Genomic DNA, 24,081 nt, shown 5'->3' with positions numbered 1-24,081 from the left:
CATTCATTAATTATAATGATAGTTACTAACCGATCGCTATAATGTGTTTCTGACACACTTTGTACATGAAAACCCAACATTATACAGTAACACAATATCGTGCTTTGTAAATTATATTTAACTTGAAGTTCATATTCTGTGTGTATATGTACATGTTCATCGTCGAGCGTTTATGTGTAATGCATATAGTGGACGTCAACCAGTCATCCGTGGTAAAAAAAAACACAATTAATAATTTCATGTTTCAAAATTTGTGTAGTTGTATACATAGTAAATATATTATATATAAAAATACATGTCATATTATATCCCAATATTTTTTATTGTAGTATTTTTTTGAGTGTGGAACTGCACTATTGGACAAAGACGGTTTTGTGTTGGTCTTGTGGATCATGGGAGAGTAAGTAGCATGTCCTTGACCTGTTTTATCAATCTGTTCAATGGGCCTGTAATTGCAAGTTTTACTATACTAATATTATAAAAAAACAATGCAATTGTATGGTTTGGATGAATAAAAAGTTCATAATATACAAAAAGAGAATCACAATTATCACCAATTGCTGTGGACTCTCAACTGCAATTTCCAGGAGTACACCTAATGGATTTGTATCTTGACTTATTAAACTGCTAATTTTGGTTACAAATACAGCTTAAGTTATATAAGACCAATTTTTTGTATATTTGTTTGGTTTACTGTTTTGAAAGAACTTTTTCTTATAAATAAAAGTTAGAATTTAAGCATTTTTTTCTTAGAAAGTGTGAAAATTATTTTAAATGAATAGTAATAATGTACGTACTCAACAATAAAAATCTTCATCTTCCAGTGATAATTGGACAAATGTGTTGACATACCTTGGCACTGAGTCAAGAAGACAGTGCTATTTTTGGATGAGCTTCAGAAACTCCTATGCAGTGACATGTTCATACATCATTCCCTTCAACTTTAATGTTGCTCATGCAATAAAGATGGCAGTGAAATATTTAAAAATCGGAATTGCGCTATTAATTATTTACTGTCTTCATTTAAGTGAAAACACACATCTTGAATGGACAGAACGTAAGTGTTTGAACCAGTTTTACTAATTGAAATTAGTAGTTATATTACTAGAAGGGATAGTTCTACACATGTTTATTTTTGTTAGGCCATTTAAAAACCATTTTAATGAGTTTACGTTTAGATTAGAAAGGGATTTATTATAGCAAAACTAGTTATATCTTTCAAAACAAGATCATTGCAAATATATATTTGAGCAAGTACGTTTTGTGATTCAATATTTATTGTGATGGAGTGTAACTAACACATTTTTATTGGCTTAGTGTTAGCAAAGCTTGAACCTGTATGATTTAAAATGTTGCTAATCAGAAGGAAAATATCCCTTTTGGCGTAATCAGAAGAAAGGTAGATTTCATGTGTTGCTGTCATCTCAAAATATCAAATAATGAATCTGATATTTATAACAAGAAAATAAAATCCTAATAACATCATAAATGCGAAAGTACCTTTGTTTGTTTGTTTGTTTTGTTTTGACGTGTAATCTATTCAACCGATTGTAGTGAAATTTTATATTGACATTCTTAGGGTACCTGGGATGAATATAAGGCTATTCTTATTTGGAAAATCCCTCTGGGCTACATCCCACTGGTTTCTAGCAAAAATTCCCATCTTGGTCTTTAAAGTTGTGTAACATAAAAGAGCCCGTTAAATGTAATCGTTCTGTGTAAGCATTGTATTATGACAGCACGACCATATGTTTGAGTAATTTAACCAGTATTTTCAATTTGTTTTCATTTTTATAGAGTGAAAGCATAACACAAGTAACAACACTTCTTGGAAATAAGTCAAACCAATTAATATATATTGGACTTTACCTATTCTGGATGTCGGCCTACTAAATTAGAAATGTGTGTTTGTAAAGTATTGCATTTTGTTTCCTTAGACCTTGTGGGTACAAGTGGAATCACAAAGCAATACTAAAAGCAATTTGAATCACAGAAACTCATTGAGGGGACATTGCGTCAATTTCTCACTGATGAGGTATACAATACTGATTAGGAATAGAAATATTTATATAATTCCTAGACTGGACCGTGGAAATAGTATGATATTGCGAACATAGATTGGGAAGCAAAAACATGTACTTTACTGCATCTTGTATCTCATTTACATATGGATGGCAACTGTCTTTTTTTTTTTTTTTTTTTTTTTTTTTAACAGAGGGCCAGGTTTCCTAGGCCTGGTAGTTGCCTCTCAGCCATCCGGCTTATTGTGCACCCTCTCCCAGGTTTAAGCTGTATCAAATCCCAGGCCTTTACAAAACCATGAGATCTTCTGAACAATGCTTTCCTGTTCCAACCCCTCTTCCGTATGCATAAGAACACCTAGGGATCTTGAGCGTTTGCTCTGTAATGCCGGACATTCAAATATGACGTGCTTGGCTGTTTCGTCAGCCTCGCCACATTTCCTGCACAGTGTTTCCTGAACTGGAATACCTATTCTGTTCAGGTGACTTCGGAATATCCAATGACCTGTAATAAAACCAGTCACCTTTCTGATCTCCGTTCTACTCATTCTAAGGGCATCTGCTGCAATGTTCCTTGATGGTCCCTTGAGCATCCGCTTTGCCTGTACATTCCCCTCAGTGTTTCTCCAATGTTGTAGGTGTTTGTTAGCCATCCACTTGGTAACTGATCTACGTGCTAAGTTATATGAGACCCCACACGTTGGTTCAGGACCGGTAAGAAGACGGTTGGCTCCCAAGTTAGCGCAACCGTCTGCCCCTTCATTTCCTGTGATTCCTCTATGTCCAGGCACCCAAGTTAGAATAACTTTATTGGTTTTCGCCAGCAATTTCAAGACCTTATGGCATTCCCAGACTGCCTTCGAATTACAGCCATGGTTGGCCAAGGCCTGCAGAGCAGCCCTGCTGTCCGAGTTAATGTAGATGTTTTTGCCTTTGTAGCCCCTTTCCACATTAACTCTTGCACATTCTGCAAGGGCTGTAACTTCAGCCTGAAAGACAGTTGCCAGTTTACCTAGGCTAAAGCTTAAGTTAACCCTCGGTCTGGCTCCCCAGACCCCTGCCCCAGTACCCTTCAGAGTCTTTGACCCGTCCGTGTGTACCAGGTTAGAGCCTTCTTCATGTAGTCAGGCTCACCTTTTGACCATTCCTTCCTCTCAACAATGTTGACTTGAAATGGTTTTTCCCAGTCCGTAACCTTTGCCATTCTGTCAGACATCATTTCTAGAATATCCAGTTTGAGAATGTCAACGATCTTGGAGTGCTTACTAGCATGGTGATAATGCCAGTTCCCATTGCACTTCAGTCTGTAGGCAGCCATCCTAGCCTCTCCTATGACGAATATGTCTAGGGGTGGGAGATTTAGCACTACTTCCATAGCAGCGGTTGGTGTTCCTCTCATGGCACCCGTTGTCCCCAAGCATGCCAACCGCTGTACCTTTGACAGGTTTTTTGCGGCAGTCACCTGTTGGACTTTTGGCCACCATACCACTGAGCCATACACCATCATTGGCCTAATGACTCTGGTGTACAGCCAGTGTGACATGTCGGGTCTAAGCCCCCATGTGCATCCTACTGCACGTCTCACCATCATCAATGTAGTCTGAGATCGTCTGATTATGTATTCCAGATGACAATTCCAGGTGAGTTTATCATCCAGTTTGACACCTAGATATTTGAACTCCCTGCTTAACTGTATCTGGCCCCCACATAGGACTGGCTGTGTGATTTCCAGTTTCCTTCTTCTTGTAAATGGTATCATGACGGTCTTCGAAGGATTTACTACAAGTCCTTCTTCGTCACACCATCGCTCCACAATGGCCAGTGCTCTCTGCATCATTTCCAGACACGTTACCATATGCTTACCTCTTATGAGTATAACAACATCATCTGCATAGCCTTGAGCATACATACCCTGTTCATTCAGAGTCCAGAGTAAGTCATCCACAACTATGTTCCACAGGCTTGGTGATAATACACCTCCTTGTGGACATCCTCGCTGCGTTTTGACCTCTCTTGTGATTCCGCACAGAGATGCCTGTGCTCTTCTGCTCTTAAGCATGTTACTTATCCACCTAACAACAGTTTTCTCCGTACCCCTGGATGTAAGCTTAGACACTATAGAGTGAGTACTCGTATTATCAAAAGCTCCTTCTATGTCCAGGAACACTGCTAAAGCTATTTCCTTTTGTTCAATAGCTTGCTCAATCTTGCCAACCAGACAGTGTAGGGCTGTTTCACAAGATTTACCTTTCTGATAGGCATGTTGATTTGGATGTAAGGGACGATTGATGAGGACTGTGTCCCTTAAATGCCTATCCAGAACCTTCTCCATGGTCTTGACAAAGAAGGATGTTAGGCTTATTGGTCTATAAGCCTTTGCAACCTCATAGGAGGGTTTGCCTGGCTTCGGGATAAATATAACCCTAGAGGTCCTCCAAGATGAGGGTATGACTCCTGTCGCTAGACTAGTTCTAAACAGTCGTAGGAGCAGGGGTATCACCAAGTCCCCACTCTCCTGCAGTAAAGCAGGAAAAATGCCATCGGTACCTGGTGATTTGAACGGCTTAAAAGACTCCAAGGCCCGTTTTATCCCTAAGTAGTTGATGACAGTCTTTGTACAGTTCCAGTCCACCTTAGACGAGCTATCTCTAGGTTCTCGCCGCCATTCACTAACAACTGTTTCACTGGTTTGAAACGATCCTGGGAAGTGTGTATTCAGTAAACACTGAAGAGTCTCCTCAGGATCCTTGGTGTGAGTCCCATCTTCCCTAAGTATAGTACCCACCGCATTTGTGGGGCTTCGAGCTAGGACTTTTTGGAGTTTTGCGCAGTCAGGAGCCTTATCAATACTCTGACAGAATTCTCTCCACGAGTTTCTCTTAGCTCTTCTCACCTCTTTATTGTACTCTGTTAGGGCAGCAGAGTACCTATCCCAGTTCCCTGCACGTTTGCATGTATTATATGCTCTGCGAAGGTTTTTCCTCAAGGTTTCCAGCCCCTGGTTCCACCAACATGCTTTTTTTCCTTGAGTTTTTCTCAATCACGGGGCAGGCTTTGTGGTACGATTCTATCATGGCGTTTTTCAAAGAGTTCGCCATGTCCTCGACCCCTTGCCCCTGATACCCATTTTCCCTTACTAGATTGTTTTTTAGCTCTGCATTGAAAGCTACCCAATCTGTTTTCTTTGGGTTTCTATAGGTCTCCTGTATTTTATACGACCTCATGTCAAAGGAGATATACTTATGATCTGAAGCAGATGCTTCATCTAGCACACTCCAGTTTAAAACTTTAGTTGCAATATAGTTGCTAGTCAGAGTTATATCTAAGACCTTTTCTCTTACCCCTGGCAACTGTCTTAATGTAAGTATTGAATTATTATTGATGTTGATTTCAGTTTTTAATTTTTAATAACAAAATATATGTTTATACATCCATCAATACAATTTACAAAACTGTAATGTTTCGAATTCAACCACATTGCAAAATTATTTAAAGGTCTACATTTTGTTTCTCGGGGGCAAAATAGCAACCTCCAATTTTGCGTAGGAAATCAAATCAAATCAAATTACTCTTTATTTTCAAATATGCAATGATTACAATCACATGATTATTATTATGAAAATACCGTCACATGGGCCGAGGCCTGTGCGTGACGGCGAGCTCTTATTTACAACAATTTTAGTAGAACAGACTTTTTTAAAATCCATACAATAAATAAAATTCAGCTCACACAATCAGTCCCACAAAATAAAATAAATAAAAGTTACGAAAACAAAAATATCTAAGCAAGCGGTTGAACATGTTGTACATGCTGACACGACGGCACAGCAACTGAAAGTAGTTATAGTAAATGTAGTTAATAACGGTAAGTGGGAGTGAGGAGAGACTCAGCGTTATCAGAGCCGATCATCCGCAGCCAGGTAGTAATCAGTCGTTTGAACAGACCAGTTGGTTCGGCCCGCAGGTCCCTTATCACTGGAGGCAGGCGCCTGTACAATGTACTCGCCACGTAGTATGCGTTCGTCAGATTCACAGTCATCTCGATGACAGGAGCCCGCACACCACCCCCCACAGCGGCCCTGGTAGAGTAGCTGTGAGTAGGTCGACCGAGTACCTCCTCCCTGTGCCTATAGGTGTAGACCATCACATTCCTAATATACAACTGACGGATCGTGAGAATATCTGATTCTATGAACAACTGATTTGATGAAAAACGTTTAGGTTTATTTAGAGCTGCCTTGAGTATAGATTTCTGAATAACATTTAATGGATCAATGATAGTTTTGAACGCCCCTCCCCACGCTATTATTCCATACTGTAAAATAGACTGAACATATGCAAAATAGACAGTTTTTAATTCATTATAATTTAAAATTTGCCCTAATTGGTAAAATACGTATATCATTTTTCTAAGTTTAGGTTTTAAATAATTAATGTGAGGTTCCCATCTAAGTTTTTTATCAATAATTATACCTAGGTACTTGTACTGGTCCACCCTCTCGATAGGCTGGCAGTGACAGGCGGTGTTAACTGAATCGCCGCATGAGTGCAGTACTAATTGCAGCTCCGCGGGTGGCTCACTCACATTCCTTAATGCGATTGGTAAAAATTTTGTTTTTACTGACGTTCACGGTTAGAATGTTAGAAAGAAACCAATGTTGTATTTGCGTTAGCTCGTTCGAAGCAACCTGGTAAACTTCTTGCCAGGTTCTTCCTTTGAAAACAATTACTGTGTCATCAGCGAACAGTTGTAACATTCCAGTAATATTTAGCTTTACTATGTTGTTTATATAAACGAGAAAGAGTAATGGGCCAAGTGTACTTCCTTGAACAACGCCATAATTTACTTCCAATGGACTACTATTTTGATTATTTATTGTTACAAATTGCTTCCGATCAGTTAAATAACTTTCGAACCATTGTAATGCAATTCCTCTTACACCAACATATTTTAATTTATTAATCAACAAATTTCTGTCAATTGAATCGAAGGCTTTAGCTAAGTCCACGAAAACTAAGAGAATTTTAAAATGTTCATTTCGTAAATGCATTATTTGTTTATTAATCTTGAAAAAGGCGTCTGAAGTATTTGTTCTCTGTCTAAAACCAAATTGTAATTCCGATATTAAGTTGTTGGATTCTAAATAATTTTGAAATTGTTTTTTTTACACATTTCTCAAGCACTTTACCGATTACACTAAGCAAGGAGATAGGTCTATAGTTGTTCGTGTCCGATTTGCTGTTTCCCTTGTGTAACGGAATAACTTTAGCCAGTTTAAATCTTTCGGGGAAAATGCCAGAAGTTAGACTAAGATTAATTAAATGTTTGAGAGGAGGAAGAAAATGTGCAATATTATTTTTTAAGGTATTAGAAAGAAAATCGTCACATCCAGGAGCAGAGCCACCTGGATGTGGCTGGATGTGTTCAAATCAAACTAATTTGAACTAGAAATTAAAAACCTAAAATAAGAATTACTTGTGATTTTACTTAACTTCTAACGAACACTTAGGTGCTATTAATAACGAACACTGAAAAATGGGTACCTATGTGATACATGATATATGACTAATTCCATTTTTTTAATATTGTATTACACCAGATATTCGATCAAGTACTTGGAAGGTTGCAATTGCAGGCAAAGCCATAGGTATTTGCTCACATCAAATATATCTGATGATTCATTATTAGTTTTGAAAGATAATTTGTACATTGATGGTGTAATGACTCCTTAATGGGTATATTTAATGGTTCACAAATCAATTAAAAATTATAGTTTTAAACTATTCATTTGTACTGCTCTGATGCTACTATTATTGCCATACCATACTGAAACTTTTGATTAAATGGATGGCTGTCAGAGTATTAATCCTCAGTAATCCTAGGTTTGACTACAATCAGTTAGAAATTATGGTTGTAAACTATTCATTTGTACTGCTCTGATACTATTGATTACAACACTTCTCAATATACAATATATAACTGTTACTTAAAAGACATACAAGAATGTATGACATTGTGTAATTGTTTAATGTGCTTCTATTTAAAGGTAGTAGTTTTGACACAACTTTTTAAGAGTGTTAAACATCAAAAGATCAGTTGTAAAACTTTGTTAAGATCAAGTACATTACAATTCTAGTGGTAACAAAGATAAGATATGACTACCTTTCTTATAAAATGTAACCACCCTTGGATAGTGATTCAATACTGCATCCACTATCATTCATCAGATAATCACTTATTGCCATTCAATCAAAAGAAACTTAGTGTTCATACAAATTTAGTTTCCTTATTAGCGTTATGCATGGCTCAGTTTGGTTGAATGATGGACTTCTAATCAAAGGGTACTAAGATTAAACTATGCACTGACTTATTCTTTTAATCCCAGAAAATATAAATAAACAATAATTTTAATATTATCAGTCCCAATTAACTCATTATTATTTGTTGATATTATTATTATTTATATGTATGGTTAATTAAATTGTGAACAAATAATTAGATCAAATTCTAAACATTGCATACTCTTTGTGATTGCCTATTTTCAATTATGGGGACAAACAAGAATTCTAATTCCTTTTGACAACAGGAATTTTTTATACTTAACTTTAACAATTAATCCAATTTACTTCAGCTAAAATAATATCTCTACATCGCTGTGTCACATGCACATTTGGAGTTAAGCACAAAGAGATTTTATGTAAAGGAACTTGCAATTAGTGGTTCCATTCTAAATAGCTAGACTGGTCTGATAAGAAATTCAATGGCTATGCAAGATCGACATTGAATCTTGGCAGTGGAATAACTGCAAATACAATAAAGCCACAACAGACACAGAACAACAGTATGATTAGGACCTTTTATAGCTACACAAAGAAACACCTCCTCACAAAGAATGTAACTATCATACAAGGAAGAATAACCCTCTGTGTACGCACACAACACAAAATTAATATGATAATTTAAATGGCTCAATAAAAAATCTTGGAAAACAGTTCGCTGGAGAAGGAACTTTTAGGGGGAAACGATGACAAGAAAGATAGATTGGAAATGGCTGCAATAAAGGATCTGCATTACTAGAAGAAGAAAAACAAATTACTAGATGGAAAATTTGCAATCCACACTTACTAGTGCTGAAGCATAGATTGAACAATTCAGTCTTGAGGAAGACAAATATATGAGAAAAATTGAAAATCTTCAGCAAAAACTGGCAGAAACAGTAGCTCCAATGGACACAAAAAACAATTCAATTTACATATAACGCAGCTATGGTTGGAAGGGTTGATTCAATGTAAAAGTTGAATTTAGCTCCAGCTCACCTTCCTTTTAGTGCAGCATCTGGAATTTTTGCCATTTGGAGTGGCACGGTAAAGTGACTTTTCCCCCTTGTAGCTGGTCGGTTTTTCTTTTTTCTTATAATAGGGAGTGTTCTAGTCAGTCATCTGGGCATGCACTTGGGGAGGGTTCACTATGGCTGCTACCACTATGCAGAGTTGTATGGCTTTGGCCAAGAAGTTTTTCTTTCAATTCTTAGACTGCATTCCCACAGATTCCAAACACTGTCCTAAGGAGAAGGTGAACTGCTAATCAAAGCAACGATCTCTGATATGGAAATAGGTATACAACAAAGGGACCAAGGATAATCACTTTTTTTCAGAATTGAGTATTTACTTCGAAGATAGGCAAACACAAATTTCAACAAAAGGAAGACTTACATCATCCTGCATAAAAATATAATAGAACTGTGACACAAATTGAATTTCTTTTTACACTTAGCTCAGTTGGAGAGAGACCCATTGTCATCATTTTAACAAAGCACAGACTCAGACAAAACCAGATACGAGTCCATAAAAGGGTTTCCTGGCTTTGATTTATTAGCCCACTACAGCCATGTCAATTACAGACTTGGAGATTTAGCTATCTTTGTAGAAGATACACTATGATCTCACACCAAGCAGATTGACGTGTGACATACTGCTGAGAATTTTCATACACCAAGGTTGCACCATGATAAATTTTAACAAAGACATTACCTCTATATTGTGGGTACATACAGATTACTAGATAGTAACTTAGACAATTCAATGGCTACTCTAACTTGGATAATAGATCACACTAAATGGAAAATAAACATTTTTTTAATCATGAGACAAATGTTGACACACTAGGCAACGTCCTAGCTAGACAGCAGGCAATGACACGATCAACCATCGCAAGTGTCATTCGCACTTCATAATATAAACAAGTTTGTATTTGGTAGCGCTATACCAGCAACGCAACATTCACCACACCTGTCAGAGCCTTCGTCAGCGCTCCGCAGTATTGACACATTTTTTTGTCGCTGACAGCAGTGTCCGTTTGTCTTGTTGCTCTTGCAGTCGAGCTAGGGCACTGCCTTAGAGGAAATAAACCCACCTAAATCAGTGCACAGAGTAGCTGGAGGTAGAAACTTACATGAGCTGAAATGGTTGCTACTAAATGAATGGAGGAAAAAAGTGTATACATCTTTAAGTTCAGAAGCTTATAACAGCTTCATAACTAAAAGTAACAATAATTGCCCTGGACACTGCACTTTGATGCACGCTGACTGTTCACCTGAAAATCTATGCCTGAATACTTTCATTGTTGTTAACATGGCATATCAGTTTTGCAATAGAAACAACTTAGTGGTAAACCCCTCTAAAAGTAGCCAATTAAGATTTGGAAGAACAGAGAAAATTATTATATTTGGGAAGTTATTGGGGTCATAATTGACTCTAGTTTATCTTGAACTGCTCATACTGATCAGCGATTTAATAGACTTAATACAAGCCTATATGCACTCAAACGGAACAAGGAATTGGAAGACTGGCTGCCTACTTTGCACTATTTGAAATTCATTTAAGATATGGTCTGGCTGTATGAGGAAGAACTTCAAAAGCCAACACAAACAGAATTTTAATACATCAATAAAAGACAATTAGAATCCTTGCAAACTTCCATTCTTTGGAAAGCTGCAGAGAGGCCCTTTCAACCCTGCCAAGAGGGAGACTCAACTGAACTGCACTTTCTAAATTTTTTTAGAAAGATTGCTCACACTTTCACACTTGAGAAGTTCAACCAAAACGTCTCAACCAACAGACGCTTCATACACTTTAATGTCATGGACTCTACACTATTTTATAAATTTTATAATTAATTCCAATTACCTTTTGACACTATCTCTGTACTTGATGTAAATGAATAAAGAAACGTTTGACTTATGTTTAAATCGTGTATCAAGTTTGTCGAGAAATTAATTTATTCTGCTATTTTCTCGTTGCCATTGTGGTTATCCATGAGACCAACGTAAAAAATATTCGTTAACACTCAGAAAAATCCATTGGAGCGACATCCACAATTATCAAACTCAGTGTTCCTCATGTAGAAATGAAGCTTCATGCACAATTTCAAGTCTACAGGTCAGTTCATGTTTGAGATATTGTGCAGACAGACAGACAGAAATAAAATTTGTCCATTCCCTTTGCTAATGCTCAGCCAATTATTACAACAATGAAAATTTAATGTTTTGAAGTATTTTAATTAACATATTCATTTTATCAGTTAAATTTTTTAATTTTTCAGACTCAAGGAAACATGGTGAACCATGCGTTAATCATGACCAATGCATAGACTTTCGAATGATTTGCTCTGAAACAGAGTTTGTTTGTCAATGTGATCAGTAAGTATATTATCTTAATCCTCATAACTAGCTGTAAAAGCAACAGCACCAAATATGGAGAATTTTAGAGAGAGTATTCTTACTGTCTTAAAAAATACATGTCATAAGATTTATGTAAGTTTCTATTTTTAATGGATTATTTGTGAGTAGACTAAATCATATCCTTCAGTTATGCGCCACTGTCATAGTAAAAGTGTTGGTATCATATGGAACCAAAAGACTAAAAATCCACATTTAGTATGCTTTTGTAGAAAGAATGAAGTATTTTTAATTTTTCTCTTGAGGATGGTTTGAGACAAGCAGTCTTATAGCTAATGAAATGATACAATATAATCATTTTGAGTGACAATGTATAATCTAGGATGATCAGGGCAAATTTTATATATATATATATCCAAGAGGTACGGACCCCCGCCAAATTTGTAATATTTGTCAATTACTTTTTTAGAAAATTATTATTACTATTATTTGAATAATTCAGTATTACTGATGTGTACTGCTGAAAGATCGTTCTCAACATTGAAATGGGTCAAGAACTTTTTCAGGAACAAAATGAGGAATGAGCGATTGGCTACACTTGCCTTACTTTCTGTTCACTACGGAAAAATATGTCGTCTAGATCCTCCTAAAATATTGTCCTGGCTACGTTCTTGATGATGATATATAATTATCTTACATTGGATTTTTGGATATTTTCAATAGTTAAAATTACAAAAATTAGTAGATACATTTCTTAGGGTCATGGATCTAGAAATTAATAAACCAATAAAATATATAATAATCGTAATTGAACTACTGCTTTGATGAATGAATGAAATCTTTATTTAACCAACCAGATATTACTATTGAGTTCTTTCTGCATGTAAATTGCTGTTAGAACAAATTAAGCAACTCATAAGATCTAAAAATTGTTATAAGTAACATTAGTCATATCTTTCGAAGATTTCTTTTATTAAAAATGAAAATAATATTAATATGTGTCATATTACTTGAATGTCTAATTTATGATTCAAACAAACTACTATCGTCATTCTCATCATTTTATTTTTTTCAGATTTCATGACTGGACAGAGCTTAACGCATATACATCAGAATGTGTTCCTAATCCGCAGCGTCTCCGCTCTTTTTTATCGGAAAACCATGAAACTAAGGGTGTTGAAGGTATAAAATTGAGTGTGTTTGGAGCAAGTTGTTTAATTCCTTTCTGTTTAATATTTTTTAATTATAGTGTGGAAATATAATTTATTATTTGTTTTTAGTTTATTAAAGAGTGCCAATTAACAGAAATTTTTGCACGTGGCACATTGTGAAATTATTTTATATTTTGTAGAGAAACTGTCAGAGGAAGCCCACAACCTGTTTGTCTATCTTGGTCTCTCTGGAATCATCGTCATCTCCTGTGGCATCCTTCTAGCATTTGCCTGCATTATCTTTGTCATAAGCTAATTGTTTTAAATATAGAAAAAAATAATTATAATTGTTCGAACAGTGTTAGAATTATTATTTGTAAATAAATAAATAAATGTAAATATTATTATTTTCTTAAATGAAATTTATTTATAAACTTCATACTATAGCAAATATAGACTGCCCGACCCTTTATCAACTTTGACCGACAGGCTCTTAGAAGTAATGCAGTCCATGGAAAGCTAAGGATGAAGTCTAAATTTCAACATATACTCGTATTCCCTACAGTTTTGTACAGTCACTCATAATTGACTAACATCCTAAAATTTATTACTTCACCTTAATAGTAATAACTAACTGAATAACTCATTTAGTCAGTATAGTAATTTCAAAACATGTCTATTTTTTATATTGTCAAAAACATAAATGGAAACAAATGATATAATGCGCACTGATACCCACAGTGGGGACTCCTTTTCATTCATCCACCACCTTCTATTGTACAGATGGATACTATACCTGCATCACAATGCCTGCAGTGGTCATCTTATTCAATCTTATGGTTAATTCAGAAATCTCCTAAAAGTCCAATCTCATAAAAAAAATTCTGCACTTTAAGATCATATGCTAAATTATCATTTACAACATGAAGACAATATTATTCTCCACATTTCTGAATAGCCTAATGACATCGAAGAAAGTATTATGAAGAACAATTTTGATCATGCTTCTGAAATATAAAACTTGTAATGTGACTTTCTCCACTGATCCATCATTAATGTGCATTACAGACACAGATTTATAGCATTCACATACTGAAAGCAATGAGCCAACATTAATACTGATTGTTGAAAGTCATTTGTCTAAACATAGTAGGATGTTTAGATAATAAACCAAAATTAAACTACTAATACTAATACCTGCAGAAGACAACTAACCAATGAAAGAGCTCTTTGGCTGATCTAAAAAAAGTTAATCATTGTCTATGTTTTATTCGAAAGGCACTTCTTTATTGGAAACCCAAACACATTTCATCAGGCGGGTTTTTAAAACGCATTTACAATACATGGAAACGTTTAAAAATGTTTAGAAAACAACTTTACAAAAGGAATTAATTATTTTCTTTATTTTCCTTTATCATAACAACACCAAAACTATTATTATGAGCTTAATTTAGGTGGAGAGTACAAACTTTAACTAAAAACGTACAAGATGTAAGGAGTTTTGACATATTTTAAAAACTCTTAATAAGTTGAAAAGTGAGAAAATCTTCCAAAGTTCAAGGCGATATATTACAATAAAATTACATCATTATTTTATTTTATATCAACAAATAAACTATGATTATGAACTACTGTATGTTTTGAAATATGAGTTTCATATGCTATGTAAATAATATCAAGCTGAATCTTGCACTCTCTAATCTAATGGAAATTCAACAGTATTAATAATGTAAAAGAAACAAAGAACTAAGATACTACTTGAAATAGTAAGAATGCCTTTAAAATAAAAATTTCTATACATGTTTCTAAAATCAAAATTAAATACTACTTTTAACGGTGTTATAACAATAGTTTTAACCGTGCCATGACAGTGTTATGGAAATTATCTAGTTATCTGTATAATTTCAGTTTATTTCACAATGTAAAAAGCATCCCAGAGACATTCTTACAATCATTAAAATACATTAAAAGTATAATATTGATAATATCAATTTTATCAGCTGATTGTACTGAATGTTTTTATTTTGATTAATACAAAATTTTGTTTTTTACAGTGTTTATAAACTGTAAGTTTTTCTAAAATATCTCATGTAACTAAATTTGACATTTCCTGTATGTATCTATAATATTGACATAAGATGTGAACAAATAGTTCTAAAAACAAAAATATGTTACAGCTGAAGAAAAAATTAGGATATCGGTTTCCCTGTTTTCAATGTAATGGTTTTTTATATTTAACCTTTTAGTGCCAGAGTCCTTTTTCTCAGTATGTTGAATATATTACCTCTAACGAGCCAACAGGGATTTTCAGTATGTTCCATGATCTGTGTGAAGTGTCAACATCCAATAATCAGGACAAAGGAAAAACACACCAATAAGCAACAATTAATCCTTTGTGGCATTTCAGTCTTTCATCTACCCTTTCACTGCTAACAGGTACCCCAGTGTCAAATATTTTACCGTGGATACCACAGACAATTCATAAGTAACATTTTTACTGTGGATACCATAGATAAATCTTCAACAAATTTTTAAATGGCAGGTAAAATTTGCAATGACTGATAAATGGTGACATCAGGAATCATACCATGCTCATTAACTTTATTCTATAAAAGTTTTCAATTTAGTAGGAAATACTATTCGTAGAAAAAAATGAGGAATTTTATGGTAATAAACAAAATGGTCGAACTAGAAATTGCTCAGCTTTTTCATAATTGAGATGAGTACTTCCCATATCCAAATAAAATTTATTTTCAAAAGATAAGGTGATTTTAACAAGTTTTTTCTTAGTACAAGTAATTTGGTTTTATACAAAATGAAGCCTATTCCAATTAATTTCTTAGTTTTTTTATAACTGCAATGGGTTTCTCATAGTCAGCTAAAAATTTATGTTCAAGATTTTTGTTAGTAATTTATTGGATATGAAATTTAGCCCCTTTCATTGCATTAATAAAATGAATTTGTAAGGATATAAGTGAGACAAAAATCTGTGAAGTGTTGATAAAATATTCATTGTATAATTCACATGATAGAATTAGAATACAAGTGTATCAGCAACATTTATTTTTATTGTTGGAATGTGTGGATGATTCCGCTCATTAACGAGTTAATAAAGAATGTTGTTTAGAAATTAAGGAACTATTAGCTTTACGGTCCATGAAATCTTATTCTCTTTAGATTAAGTTAATTTGATTTTTAAAGTTGCATAGTTAGAATTTATAGCAGCTTTGGCTCAAAATAATTTTAAACAATAATACAGTAATTGTGTTCTCTAATGTCTTTAATAATGTGAACTTATACAGTTGTAATCAAGTAAAGATAACCTTTCTGCATACAGATAACAAGTCTATAAAAACAAAAGCTGTTTAACAACATGACATACTCATGGCAGCATGGATGAAGGAAAAGATCCATCAAAACAAGTAAGTGTGCATATTCATCTAATATATGTCATTGTAAATAACAGCAATTAAACGCTTTAAATGTATAAGTAAGATTGACTGATAAATGAATTTTGAATTAAAATATATTTTTCAATGAATAAACTGCATTTAAATTATTGCTATAAACTATTTGAATTGTTAAATATAAATAGACCAAAACCATTGTCAATAAAATTATGTAACTAACCATATTCTCCACCTTGCCTTATATAATGAATTTCTCTGTTGGAAAAATGTACTACTTCAGGCTTTTTATGATGGGTGTTACAATTTTATGTAACTGATACAACAAGAATGGTGGTTGTATTAATTATGACGTAGTATGTGGTATAATTGATGGTCATATTCATTATGGTGTGTATGCGACATGATTGTGGTCACAGAGTTACGTAGTATGTGATGTTATTGTAGTCATATTCATCATGATGTATATGAATGAATGGATATTTATTTCCCAATAATGCAAATTAAAATACATCTGTATCTTACATTACACTTTTATTTAAAAAACATAAATGAAGGCAGAAGTTATGTATGAAAATAAAAATAAATATAAATATGTTACTGGATACAGTTTCATTAGGGAAAATAGGGTCTACATGGGCAAGTAAGCCTGTGCGTAAACCCAAACCATTATGGTGCCAATAATTGGAACGGATTTTAGAAAAAAAAATCAATTGAAATAGATTTAAAATTTAGAAACAGATTGAATGAAAATTTAGAATGATTAATAAATAGCAAAAATCTAAAAGAAAAGGACAAATTAATGTTAATAGGTTTAGTGGGTGAACTTTCTGTTAATGAAAACAACCTCTTTAAGCATAGGAAAAGCTGTATCAGTTGGATAAACTAATTATCACCCAGGTACAACCGAATGTAACAATGCATAGTGCAATGAATGAATGAGGGGTAAGTGAGGTGAGCAAGGTTAGATCCGCCTGTTGTACCGGTCAAAATGAGGGCTTTGACTTCCTCTTCACTGAAATTTGTCGTTCTGATAATTTCCATTACAAAAAGTTGACAATGTTGGTGTTTGAAAAAGTTCTACGCCTTCATTTCAAGCATAACTAACACAACGTGATTGTGATCACAGTGCAACGTAGTATGCAATACAATGTAATTGTGGTCATATTCAATACGATGTATACGCAACATTATTCTACCAGCTTTATCTGATGCTGACTGGATTGTAACAGAACAACAGTTGTTTGATACTGATGAGGGACCTCAGTAGATACAGAATGGTTACCCAAGAAGTTATGATGATCTGTGTCATTCAAGATCTTATAGCATGGGATTTGGTGTGTTTACTACTTGTGGCTATTGAAGAGAATCATAATTACAATTATCCTGAGAAAAACATAACCACCAAATGGAATAAGATAACCACCATAGCTCTATAATGTCTGGTAGGCTGCTAACAATGTGAGAAGTTGGATGAATTAAAAAATTAATTTTTTAAGTACCAGACAATTTCCATGACTCCACAAAGTTTGGCTGGAGAACCATTAGCTACTAAGGCTTCACACCTTGAATGGCATTAAAGATAGCATAGGTTGAAAACTCTGTCCTAAAATTAACACTTTTTATCCGTTTTATATATCTATGTCAGTTAGATTTCCCATTCACATCTATAATCTTACAGGATTGGGCGCAGTACGTTAAAAAAAGGAAAAAATTGTTTGAAAATATGTATAAACTTTTGAAAATATTAGTAAACTATTTGAGTAGTATTTTTCAAATTAATAATTTTTAATACCTAAGTAAAACTTCTTTATCAAAATAAGTTTCTTAAAACATATCGTTTAAGAGAGATATAAATAGGAGAATGTGCAGTATAGTTTCATATTAGAACTACTTTCTTAAAAAAATACAAATTGCAAATACTTCTGGATTTTGGTTCAACGTTATTGTTACACTCAATCAACCTTCAACGAATGCAAATTACAACTCAGTGTATTTAACTCCCTTTATCTCTAACTAAACTATAATCCCGTACCTGTTTCAAGTAAAACAATATATCCTCGCATTAATGTTAAGGCCAAAATGTAATTTTAATTCCTATGGTCTTAATTTTAACCTTTCTTTATTAAAGACAAAGAATAACATTTTACAGAAATGTCACTTTTGAAGTATACTGAGTCCATTAACGTATTGCGAACATTTTATGGTTCCTCTAAATCATTTACACTTGGTAGATTTTAATTTTCAACAGTTATTAATTAACATGCAAATTTCATATAGTGTGTACACTTTCTTACATATAAAGTAGACATTCAGTACAAATCCAAATTTTTGATTCAGGTAAACACAAGACCTGAATCATCAAATTCTGAAGAAACTCTGAACAAAATAGCACAACTTGAAGAAAAACTTAAAGCGTTGTATGATTTTGGTGAGCAATCACAAAAAATTCGAGAAACTCGTAGAAAGTTAATTGAAAATCTGATGAATTTTACTGGCGCAAAAACAACAAAGTCAACAACCGTAGTAGAAAAACGGGTGAGATTTTCTGGTGAACAAGACTTTGTTAGGAAAAAAGAATTGCAGCGAGAGCTAAGTAGACAAGATTCTTATCCACAGATCCTGAACAAGACCAAATCTGTACGTGATCTAATGTTTCATCTTCATACTTGGCATGGAGAGATAAGAAAAAGAAAGGACCAAATAGAAATGTTAAAAACCAAAAGGATGGGTTATAGCGAGGAGAAAGCTCAAGAGTTAGATGAGAAGATTAAACAACTGGAAAACGAAAAAGATGAACTGGATGAAAAAGTACTACATTTTGTCCTTCATAACATTGATAACAATAAGGAGGATTATAAAGAATTGATTACGCACCTGGAGGTAGAAAATAAAGAGATGGAAGACAGAATGGATTCATTACAAAAAAGAATTGCATTCCTCAGAGAAACCACAACTGCTCTACTGTATGAAAATGAACAGTTGAGAAAAGATCTTCATCATTCACCAAGTTCAGCAACATTAATTTTGGAGAAAAGGTATAGAGAGAGCTTAATGACTGGAGCACGAAATTTAGATTCATTTTCTTGTGATGTACATACCACTGCTTCCGAGGAACTATACTCACTGGATTTGGTAAGCCATAACAAACATTTGCATATGTTTCTGTATCCAATTTAAAGTGTAATCTTTTTCAATAGAATAGAAAATACTAACTTAACAGCACTTATAATGCTAATGGGAGGGTACCTGAATCACAAACAATCCACCAAATCTGTGGATAAAAGCTGTTATTCTCTGTTCTTGAAGTTTGAAAAATACTTTATCTCTGTCTCTCAATCTGTTGTTATGAGCAAACCAAAAATATTAAACACATTTGAGCACAGTAGTTAAACAATTTGCATTCTGCTGTACGGAGGGCTAAAGTCAACCACATATCACTGAACTTTAGTAAAACAATTGTTATTTTTTATATCAATTCCTGGCTCAAATATTCTTGATATACATCATGCTCAACTAAATCTGATATGTAAGTTGTTTACTACGAGTATATGACAAATTATATAAGGTTTTATTAGTTCCAATAATAATTCTTATTTGTTTAGTGTTTTAAATCTTGTATGAAAATCATTAGAACAATTTAATGTTTTATTTTGTCCCATATCGATAGTTGTCGGGTTGACACTCTTTGACTGGGAGGTTTCTAATGTGGCCAAAACATATCTCTTGCTCAGTTCGGATGGAGTCTCAGGTGGTTGTCTTTCTCAGTTTTGCCGGGCCCCCACGCATAGTACCCGGCCGTTTTGTACCCACCACTGGGCACAGCAAAAACCGATGTGCCACTTCAATCTGGGCAACCTTATGGATGTCCAGTAACGGCAACATCACTAACTGCAAATGTTGAGATTCTGGGGTTCATGGGCAATTCGATAGGTCTACTGTGGAAGATGACTGTTGGAGTTGGTGGGGTTTGTTCCCTTACCTCAGAGGTTCTTGTTAACCTCAACAAGGGTGTGCCAACCCCTGCCTACTTTGACTGGAGAGGCTGGTTCAGAGCTGGCCTCCCATTCTTCTGGGATAACTTTGAGATGTAGTGCCCTAATTCTTCCTCATGGATCTCGATAGGAGGCGGGCCCCTACTCCCTAACCTTACCCATCCTGAATATCCTATCACTCTGGAAGTAGCGCAAAGGTTCTTACAGGACTAAGTGCAATTTATAAGCTTCTTGTCCTAAGAGAAAAAAAAATGGATGTCATCGCTTTAACTCAGATTTAAATGGCAGAATTTGATGTTCGGCTCTTTAAATGACAGATTTAAATGAAATTCTCAAATAATTTACAAAGTTCATTTACCTTCAAGGTTGAAACTTTATAGATTGGTTATTTGTTATTTGCTGATAAATGTACCCTAATTTAGGTTATAGGCTGACCTGTTTTAAAAGTATTTTTATTTACAGAAAAAAAAAACAATCAGTATCAAGTAGGTGTCTAGTATGAACAGAATATGAAACTCGTTTCCATATCGTGAGCTTTGTGTCAACCAAATGGACTAGTATTTTAATACATTGATGGGATATCCTAAAGCAGCTACAGTGACATTAACACTAGGATAACAATGTTTACTCTGGTGCTGCAAATAAAGTAATATTAATTTTGGTAATTATTTGGCCAATTGATTGCAGCACACTCCAGCTACAACTGGGTAGGGATTTTATAACTGCGCAATACAGTGGGCCATACGTAGTGGCCTGTGAGCTGACCGACAAAACAGTGAGGGTCACTACGTACGGCCCCCCGAGCTGAGGGATAGGACATGGTCCTAAATCAACAACCTGACCGACCTGAGGCAGAGAGAACTACCATTGGGCTACCGTTATGGCCAGGCGATACAAGAGCCCAATGAATTTAATGCCTATCTCAAAAGATTAATATCAGTTACAAACCACATGGTTTATGTTTCTGATACGAATGAAGCTAAAATATTTTAGAATGGTGTAGATACAACCAACATCAAAGTCTTCTGTTTCATATTGCGTCAAACATTACTTCCTTGAAGTTTCAGGAAGATGACTCTCCAATGCGATGCCAAAATATTTAAAGGAGATAATTGAGTACATAATTACAATTCTTGTCTTCATTATAATGTTTCAGTGTGGTGTGAACCGCAAGACTCTAATGTTAGTTATAACACTGGCTGCATAAGCTTAAGATCTTTAGATACAATGCAACCATAAATAAAAATGCCTTTACTTAATGAGTTTATTCAAACTGTAAAAATATTCCAAATTAACTGTTCTATATAATTACAGCAACACGATCATGGACTGAAATTTATAACAAAACAGTCTTAACCTACTTATTAAACAACTCGTTGACCTTAGCTTCCAGTGTTTTTGGATGGACTGTTGGAAACCTATTTGTTATGAATGGATCAGCTAAATAAAGTAAACTCAACTACTATACTAAAAAAAAAACAGACAGGTTAAAGTTTTTTTTAACTTTATATAGTAATTTATAAGTTAGACGAATCAACTAGCGAGCACATTACTTTATCTGGTTATCTCAAAGATATATATGGTTTTCATTTCAGTGAAACACAGCATATTAGTGATTATTGCAACAAAAAGTAATTTTCAGAAGATTCACTTAAAATCAAAGCATTAAATAATTAATAATGTTAAAAAATAAAATGCAATTTAATAAAACCTGCACGACAACATAGTCCTAAATTATATCCCAATCTAACTATGGAACTTTTGGAACCGATAGATTATGAATACCGAGTATGAATAGATTCCAAAATATGTGTGATCCTATAGTGTTCCACAACAAAGAACTCACGGCTGAGTCACTGATGTGATATGTGGATTATAATAATCTTTGCTGTGAGAATTTTCCTTGTAAGGGCCCAAAACATCTTCGACTAACTTTAAATAAATCTGAATAAAAACTTTTGCTATAATATTACATATTCTTTTTACAGGAAAATTATGATGATCTGTCTTCGATTCAAAGAACTGAGGACTCCTTCGAATTAGACAAAAAAATGTCCACGTGGAAAACTGATGATGAGTCTCTGCAGAAATGCCTCAGAAGATTGTCAGGAGATCAACATGACATGAAAGTAATACACATGAAACTGACCATGGTGAAGCAATATGTTCAGGTACATGGTACTAAAAGTATCAACAAGTATACATTTATAGACAATTCTAATCCAAAACTATCTCTTCCCAGGTGAACACTACAACTTCTTGATATTTCTGTACATAAATTTAAATAGCTATTTTGAGTTCTTTTCCAATTAAAATTAAAGTGACTTATGATTTGTATAAGATGTTGAGAACTCTCTGACTACCCAATGTAAATACAAATTTATGTCTATTACAGCCAGATACCTATAATAATTTAACTACATTTATATATTTAACATTCAGTTAAAACATTACTGTTATAAAGTTATAAATATAATATCTGTTGTGGTCTTAATACTGTAATAGTTTCTTTACATATGTTTTGTCTGTTCTGCCATCTTCATGAAACTATGCAAAGATTGATTAAAAAGTCTTAAGTTATGGGTTAATTACTAGGGATGTATACAAATTTCTAGGAACCAGCGGCTTAAAGTTAACACCCAATCATCACTAATTGCCGGAGAGGATGAAACTTGCCAGAGACCATAGAAAATGAAGTATGAATCAGGAAGGCACATAGCCTGGTGAAGTGAGTCATTTGCCAATCCAAGATAGTGTCCATATTTTCTCAGAGGCCAGCATTTGTTTTAATTTGATGATAAGGTGGTTGCAGCCTCTATGTAAATACAATTTACTTCCATATTTGAATGCTGCGGTATAAACCAAAATTTTTACAACGGCTTAGATAGAACAGGGTTAAACTAAACCCAAAAGTTAAACTAAAAAAATATAAAAAATTTTTCATCAAATTAATTTAAAATGGGGGGGGGGGGGGTGGGGGGGGGGGGGGGTGGGGGGGGGGGGGGGTGGGGGGGGGGGGGGGTGGGGGGGGGGGGGGGTGGGGGGGGGGGGGGGTGGGGACTAACTATCAGACAATCACTTTCCTCCCAGCCCGGACAGGACTTTGTGCCGATATAAACGCACCGACGGCCGACACTCCCCCCCACGGCGCGGTTGAACCGGTGGCCTGTTGGAATGTTGGTTGGGCTGCGGATATGCTGGTCCACATTCCTGACGGCTTTATTTCTCTAGACGATACCGCGTGCAAGGTTTTTGTTCTTCATCACCCGGATCCCGAGGTCTTGATACGTGTAGCCGCGAAACCCATAATGTTCCCTAGGCGGCCATCGCCGTCCGCGAGCGTTGCCCGACCTCCTTTTTAATTCATCCGGCTTGTAAAAATGGAAAATTTCCTCGTCGAACCCAATCAAATTGTTCAACTTTTTTTCATAAATGGAAGTCCAATGTTTTTAGAGTAGATTGTATAACAGGCGCTTTTAATGGACGGGTCCCCAAGGAACGTCAGGCTTTGCATCCATTTTAACAGAGGACATTCCTCTTTTGGTTTATCTGAAAATATTGGAGTGGAGACACATTTGTGGCTGACTTATTCCTGCCTTTTGCTCAGTCTCAGTTATAGCGTTGTAGTAAATAACGTACCAATAATGTATTTGAATTATGGGAATGTTTTCGTGTCTTTCGATTTGGCATTTGAACGTGATTTGAGTTCGACCGTTGCATCACTCGGCAGTTGGCATCGCAAATTTTTTTACATCAGTATAATCAGTACTTTCATTAGGTCGGTTGACAATTGACATCGTCAGAAATACAGGTATAATGCAAGTGACAAG

The 24,081-nt window shown here is 34.7% G+C and overlaps 1 protein-coding gene across 6 annotated transcripts; it reads left to right on the top strand.

The window, feature by feature from the left end:
- The first annotated feature begins 874 nt into the window (after positions 1-874).
- Positions 875-22,591, top strand: LOC124356782 (myosin-7-like). Of its 6 annotated transcripts, XM_046807982.1 has the most exons (6): positions 875-1,057; positions 11,623-11,719; positions 12,774-12,880; positions 16,187-16,271; positions 18,597-19,391; positions 22,240-22,591. In XM_046807982.1, the coding sequence occupies exons 4-6, from the start codon at positions 16,242-16,244 to the stop codon at positions 22,495-22,497; spliced, it is 1,083 nt and encodes a 360-aa protein (XP_046663938.1). In that variant the 5' UTR covers positions 875-1,057; positions 11,623-11,719; positions 12,774-12,880; positions 16,187-16,241; the 3' UTR covers positions 22,498-22,591. The 6 variants fall into 6 exon arrangements, 5 of the variants coding, with proteins under 5 accessions (XP_046663938.1, XP_046663943.1, XP_046663940.1 ...); XR_006921892.1 differs by lacking the exon at positions 18,597-19,391 and having other exon boundaries at positions 877-1,057; XM_046807987.1 differs by lacking the exons at positions 875-1,057; positions 11,623-11,719; positions 12,774-12,880 and adding an exon at positions 15,015-15,066.
- Positions 22,592-24,081: the final 1,490 nt, after the last annotated feature.

This window comes from Homalodisca vitripennis, chromosome 3 (assembly GCF_021130785.1).
Source record: "Homalodisca vitripennis isolate AUS2020 chromosome 3, UT_GWSS_2.1, whole genome shotgun sequence".
Classification (NCBI taxonomy): domain Eukaryota; kingdom Metazoa; phylum Arthropoda; class Insecta; order Hemiptera; family Cicadellidae; genus Homalodisca; species Homalodisca vitripennis.
The sequence above is the reverse complement of the archived record's forward strand: the minus strand, read 5'-3'. Positions and strand labels throughout refer to the sequence as shown.